This window comes from Caloenas nicobarica, chromosome 15 (genome assembly GCF_036013445.1).
Source record: "Caloenas nicobarica isolate bCalNic1 chromosome 15, bCalNic1.hap1, whole genome shotgun sequence".
Classification (NCBI taxonomy): domain Eukaryota; kingdom Metazoa; phylum Chordata; class Aves; order Columbiformes; family Columbidae; genus Caloenas; species Caloenas nicobarica.
In genome coordinates this window covers 1,981,500-1,988,363 of record NC_088259.1, presented here as the reverse complement: position 1 = coordinate 1,988,363, position 6,864 = coordinate 1,981,500, and the positions used below count along the sequence as shown (strand labels likewise).

Here is a 6,864-nt window from a genome sequence, read left to right as displayed (position 1 = left end):
TCTCCAGAGAAGGAGAATCCACAACCTCCCTGGGCAGCCTGGTCCAGTGTTCCGTCACCCTCACTGAGAAGAAGTTTCTTCTCAAATTTAAGTGGAACCTCTTGTGTTCCAGCTTGAACCCATTACCCCTTGTCTTACTGTTGGTTGTCACCGAGAAGAGCCTGGCTCCATCCTCGTGACACCCACCCTTTATATATTTATAAACATGGACGAGGTCACCCCTCAGTCTCCTCTTCTCCAAGCTAAAGAGACCCAGCTCCCTCAGCCTTTCCTCGTAAGGGAGATGCTCCACTCCCTTAATCATCTTTGTGGCCCTTTGTGGCCCCCTCTCGTTTGGTCCGACAGCTGTTCCGTGCCTGCTTCCCACAGCGTTTGATCCCTGAGCTGGTGAACCAGAAAGTTTGGCAGCAGCGGAGGGCTGAGGCGTTTGTGTCTTCCCTCCTCCTGACCAGCGCTGGGGGAGCGAGACAGCAGCGCTGCTGCCCCTTGGCAGAGGAGAAGAGCAGGGATGGTGGGGGCTCCACTGCCCAGAACCCTGTGAGGGGCCTGTAGAGCTGCCCCGGCGCAGCTGCCCCCGCCAGCCTGGCCCTGCCCCGCGACAGACGCTGGCAGCACGGGCCGCGCTCGGGGCTGCTGTGCCTGCTCCTGCGGTGGCTCTGGCACACACAAAGAGTGTGCTTGCAGATGCTTCATCTGCCGGTGTCTTCCATGGTTGTCAGTGCCTGTGCCTCCCTTGAGAGGGACCCGTGCTCTCTGCTGCAGCAGGGGCTGGCGTGGGCGCTCTGCAGCCCTCTCACCCCGGGTTCCTGTGGTGCAGGGTGAGCGCAGGGGCTCTGCAACCCCCGGCCTGGGGCAGGGGCTGTGGAAGGATGGAGACACCTGCCCTCCAGCCAGGCCTCGCTCCCGCAGCTCCAGGGAAACCCCTGGGCAGCTCCGGTGACAGGAACAGCAACAGGACATCCCCCATCCTCGTCAGGCTGCTAGTGCTTTCTGCTCATGGTGAGGAATTCTGTGGCCAGCAGGCCCAGGGCAGCGACCATCCTCCTGTGCTGGGCACTGGGGAGGCCAAACCTCGAACCCTGGAGTCAGTTCTGGGCCCCTCACGCCGAGAAAGGCCTTGAGGTGCTGGAGCGAGTTGAGAGAAGGGAACGGAGCTGGTGAGGGGCTGGAGCACAAGTGTGATGGGAGTGGCTGAGGGAGCTGGGGGTTCAGCTGGAGAACAGGAGCTGAGGGGAGACCTTCTGATCTCTGACCTGCCTGAAAGGAGCTTGGAGCCAGGGGGGTCGGGCTCTGCTCCCCAGGAACAAGCGCCAGGACCAGAGGAAACGGCCTCAAGTTGCGCCAGAGGAGGGTGAGGTTGTATCTGGGGAACAATTTCTTCCCCCAAGGGCTGTGGGGCATTGGAACAGGCTGCCCAGGGCAGTGCTGGAGTCACCGTCCCTGGAGGGGTTGGACAGATGGAGATGAGGTTCTCAGGGTCCTAGGGCAGTGCTGGCGGTGGGTTATGGTTGGACTCCGTGGTCTTGAGGGGCTTTTCCAACCAAAATGATTGTATGAATGTGGGCCGGGGCACACGGGACAGCTGGAGCACAAAGGATGGCTGGAGTGCCGCGTGGGGCTGGGCTGCCCTGGAAGCTGGAGCCAGGACTCAGCCACGGCTGCGGCTGCCAGCCCAGCTGGGTAAAACAGCTGCTGCCCCCCAGCTCTGCCTTTGCCGTAGCCTCAAGTAGCAACTCAGGGTTCCTGAGCTGCAGAGGTGCCTTTGCCCTGGCCAGGCCCTGGGGAACCCCAGGCAGGTCAGGCAGAGCCTCAGGGACCTGACTCACCTCCACGGGGAAGGGGCCTCCAGCCCCAGCAGGGCTCCGGCACACCCCACCACGCGGCCATGGACACGTCCCACGCGCACAGGGGGCAGCCCCCAGCTGGGGGGCAGCTGGCACCCTCGCCCTCCAGTTCCAGCCCTGCAGCCAACCCCCCAGCCCTGTGCTCGCCCCTGGCCACGCGCAGACATCGCACCGAGCACAGAAAAGCCTTGTTAACAATGACGCGCTCATGCTTGTACTACAACCAACACTGCCCTGAAAATCCCCACATGGGGGCAAAGCAGCTGCATCTGCAGCGCCCATCCGGGGTGCCACGCTGTGCCCCAAATCAGCGCAGCTGGAAGGCAAAGTTACGTGTCACAAGGGCCTTTGAAACCCCAGGGACGTGTTGGTCAGTGGCAGCGCAAACCACGTCCCTCCCGTTTCCCGCTGTGCTCCTTGGACCGGGCAGCGCGGGGGCTGCTCCCAGCGCCGCTCCTTGGGGCACACACCAGCCCGGTGCCCCTGGTTCAGCGCTGCCCGGGCTGCTGGGCGTGGGCACAGGGCGCTGAGGGCTGTCACGGGAGTGCAGCAGACGCTGAGCCGGCACACACGGCATTCACGAGAAAATCGGCACCACAGCAGCCCCGGGGGAAGTCCAGCGGGCCCGGCAGGGGCTCATCCAGCCGGGACGCGCAGCCGCTGCAGCACAGCCCATGGCACGCGCCTCGGCCGCGGCCCCGCGCGGCTGCCGGGGGTCTGCCCAGCTGGGGCCTGGGGGCGGCTCAGCAGAGCCAGGGCCCAGAGGCACCAGGCATGGGCGGCCCGTCCTCCCTGGCGCCGGTGCGGCAGAGCCTGGTGTGGGCAGAGCCCGGTGCGGCAGCGCCCGGTGCGGGCAGAGCCCGGTGCGGCAGGGTCCGGCGCGGACAGAGGCCGGTGCGGCAGAGCGTGGTGTGGCAGAGCCCGGTGCGGCAGAGCCCGGTGTGGCAGGGTCTGGCACGGACAGAGCCCGGTGCGGCAGAGGCCGGTGCGGCAGAGCCTGGTGAGGCAGAGCCTGGTGCGGCAGAGCCCGGTGTGGCAGAGCCCGGTGCGGCAGAGCCCGGTGTGGGCAGCGTCCGGTGCGGCAGCGCCCGGTGCGGGCAGAGGCTGGTGCAGCAGAGCCCGGTGTGGGCAGCGCCCGGTGCGGCAGTGCCCGGTGCGGGCAGAGGCCGGTGAGGGCAGAGGCTGGTGCGGCAGCGCCCGGTGCGGGCAGTGCCCGGTGCGGCAGCGCCCGGTGTGGGCAGCGCCCGGTGCAGCAGAGCCCGGTGCGGGCAGAGGCTGGTGCGACAGAGCCCGGTGTGGGCAGCGCCCGGTGCAGCAGAGCCCGGTGCGGGCAGAGGCTGGTGCGACAGAGCCCGGTGTGGGCAGCGCCCGGTGCAGCAGAGCCCGGTGCGGGCAGAGGCTGGTGCAGCAGAGCCCGGTGTGGGCAGAGCCTGGTTCGGCAGCGCCCGGTGCGGGCAGAGCCCGGTGCGGCAGGGTCTGGCGCGGACAGAGGCCGGTGCGGCAGAGGCCGGTGCGGCAGAGCCTGGTGCGGCAGCGCCCGGTGCGGCAGAGCCCGGTGCGGGCAGAGGCCGGTGCGGCAGAGCCCGGTGCGGCAGAGCCCGGTGCGGGCAGAGGCCGGTGCGGCAGAGGCCGGTGTGGGCAGTGCCCGGTGTGGGCAGCGGGAGCTCCGGGCACGGGCGGGTCCCTCCGGCCACGCCCTCACACCGCCCGGGGGCTGCGGGGGCGGGGCTGATGGGTGCCCCGCCCCCTCCCAGCAGCCTCAGCAGCTATTTGCCCCAGAAGTCACATGGTCTGTTGTGATTGGCTGGCAGGACCAGCCTTCCCACCTCCGGGTTTTCCCGGAAGTACATCTGACACAGGTCACCCCGCCCTATATACTCTGGGGGCAGCCATTTTGTTTCAGCCACCATTTTATGGCAGGGAGCAGCCATTTTGTTAAACGTCATACAGCTCTGTGATTGGCTGACAGCATCTGCTTGACACCATCATAGTCATGTGCTCTCAGGCAGCCCTGTGATTGGCTGCCTGCTTCCTTTGGACCCAGAAATGCCCAGATATACAAATACAGACATTTATACACAATGTATGTATATATAGAATTATCTATATAAAGGTGTGTATTAGTATGTATAAATACATATTTTCCACATGCATTATTCTATATTTGTATACTTGTGTATTTCTTTTACAATATGTATGTACCTTCATAAAGCTGTAGAGATTAACTATACGGCCACAACCCCGCGGTATAAAACAGATAAAAGCGGGGGCAGGGCCGGCCAGGAGGGGACAGTCCTGCCAGCCAATCACCGCAGGCCATGTGACCAGCAGGGGGCGTGGCTCCCTGAGCACGTGGCCTGCGAGGCAGGAGGGGGCGGGGCTTCCCCGGCAGCACGTGTCCCCGTCCCGCCCGCCATCACGCCAGGTGCCCACGCTCGACGGCCAACGTGGCGCCGGGAGCTGCTCTGCCAGGACCGGCCCGTTGTGGCCCCGCCGCGGCCACCAGCGCAGAAACTCAGGGGAGGGGCCGCCGGCAGCCCCGAGCTCAGCCCGCGGGCGGCGTGCCGCTGTCCCCGCTGCTGGCGGTTGTTCTTCTCCATGGTGGCCCCCGCTGCCCCGGCCCAGCGCCCACGGGGCTGGAGAGCAGCCCCAGGGGCTGAGGATCAGCTGGGAACTGGGGGACGGGGGCTGCTGCCCACAGAGAAAGCAGCTTCCCAGGCCCGCGCCCAGCAGCAGCCTCAGCTGCTTTAGAGGAATAAATTTAAAGGAAAAAAAAAAAAAAAAAACCACCCAAACCAACAAACAGAGCCACCTTTCCCTGCTGTTCAACTTCAATGCCGGACATTTCTAAAACTATATATTTACAATCCTCCCCTAACACCTGAGAGCACAACCCAAGTGTCTCCACCCACAAAATTCAAGACCAACGCTGAATCTGAGTTACTGTACAGCCAAGCTTTGACGGGAATCTAATTCCAAGTTCGAGAGTTCACAGTAGGTGGGCAGAAATCTCAGACAACACGGGACAGTATAGAATGGTCACTCAGACATAATGCAGGGTTTCACTTTTATTTATTTTTTGCCTTCTGGATCACCAACACCCTCGCTGAAACTTCTTTGGGATTCTATCCCCACCCCCATGAAAGTAGCACACAATCTCCCAACTCATTCAATCAAGCAAAGGAAAAAAAAAAAAATTGCCCAGCACTGGGGCAAAATGCTTATTTTAAGGGGGTGTCAAAGAATTCAGTGGTGGCAGTTCTGGCTTCAAGATGCCAGACTGAAAATGAGACCTACAAAGGGAAAAATGGGCTAAAAAATATTTAGCAATCCTTCCTCTACCCAGAGAGCAGGGAGATAAGGAAAAAAAATAGTCATCTGATTACACACAGGGTATATATTTTTACACACACTTTTACACACATCTAGATATAGTACATGTAAAAATATATGCTATACATATGCCCATTCTCACCAAGGTGCTTTTAGTACACCATCTGCACTGTGTGTATGGGCATGTATACGTGTGTATGAATTAAATGTACAGGTACTACTAAGTGTATATGTGCATATGTACACATACATACAGGCAGGCAGCCTACCACCAGCTACCTGTGCCTTCCTCTTTGTACAAAACCCAGTCTTCCCACCCCAAAATACCATTACACTCTCCCCAGCCCACTTTGAAACAGGTCCCTCAGTGTAGCAGCTTCTTTCTCAACAAGCAATTCAAGGAAATTAAGTTGGTAAAGGGAAGAGGAGAAAAACCAAAGTGAAGAATGTGTGGATGGTGCCCATGGTTGCCCTGTGGTCCTGCAGCTCCGCTCCTGTGCCCGGAGGAGGGCACTGCTCACGGGAGCAGCCAGCCGAGCCCCGTCCCTTCCCCCTTTGCCAGATTATTGCACATTTGCTTCTGGGCTGCATTTCAACAACTCTGCGTTACATTCCACCGACCCTGTCATCCTCTCACTTCAGTAGAACAGAGGAATACAAACCCGCTGCGCCCCGTCCCTGCCCACCCATCCGCCCCCCACCCCAAGATCCCCATCAAAAGGAAAACAAATAAAAATCCAAGAAAGGCTGCTTGCTAGCAGAGTGCAACAGTAGTACACACTGAGTGGGTGTTCTCTTCAGGAGCTCTGTGGAAGAGAGGTTATTTCTAACACAGTAAATAAAGCCATGCAAAAGGTGGGATAAAGGGAGCAGAAAGAAGAAAAAAATAAGGATGAGAAGGAAGAACAGAACTGAGGAAGAGGAAGAACACGGCATGGCGAGTGCTCAAGGCTTCACGTTTTCTTGTCCTCTTCTTGTAAACAAGCTAATAATTCTCATTAGATAGAACAAGTAAAAAGACTGAAGTTCCAAGTCGAGGGGCTGGAGTTTCCAGGGGAGTCTGTTCAGTCCATTCAGCAACACCACAGCCAGTGAGAAAACAAGGGGTATTTTTTTCTTTTTTTTTTTGGTGGTGTTTTTTTTTTTCTTTTTTTCTTTTTTTTTTTTAAAATCTTCATTACTTAAAGCTGAGAGAAAAAAAGCCAACTCAGGAGCCCTTTTCAAGGATGGCTCATTGTCTCTAGACTTAATAAATCACACTAGTTTAAGAGAACCTTTTTTTTTTTCCTTTTTAATGACTTATAAAAACCACACGGTTCCTTCGTCTGCCCCTTTGCTCAAAGGCGGGTCTGTGCCTCGGGCACGTAGATCTCGATGCTATCCGCGCTCTCCGTGGCCGAGTTCTGCCGGACGGAAGCAGCCCGCTTGGCTGCCATGAGACGCTTGCGAGCTTCCTGGCGCTGCTTGTCTGAATCAGAGGCTTTGTCCCGGTTCAGTTGGGATTTGGACTTGGCTGGCTTCTTTGGCACTGGAGGGGGTGGTTTCTTCTCTTCCTTTAGGGAGACAGTAAGGAAAAACCCAAACATAAAATAAAAATGCACATACAGAAGCTTGCTCCCTCATATGGTGGGGACTCCCAAGGCGTGAGGGACTAGGCAACGAGATGAAGGGTCAGATGAAAGAAGCA

The 6,864-nt window shown here is 58.8% G+C and overlaps 1 protein-coding gene across 5 annotated transcripts in view; it reads right to left on the bottom strand.

The window, feature by feature from the left end:
• Positions 1-5,882: 5,882 nt before the first annotated feature.
• Positions 5,883-6,864, bottom strand: part of DLGAP4 (DLG associated protein 4) — a 67,752-nt gene continuing 66,770 nt past the window's right edge. For all 5 annotated transcript variants that reach the window (XM_065645635.1, XM_065645637.1, XM_065645636.1 and 2 more), the window contains one exon: positions 5,883-6,730. In XM_065645635.1, the coding sequence (XP_065501707.1) occupies positions 6,515-6,730 (216 nt within the window). In that variant the 3' untranslated portion in view covers positions 5,883-6,514. The remainder of the gene's footprint in view (positions 6,731-6,864) is intronic.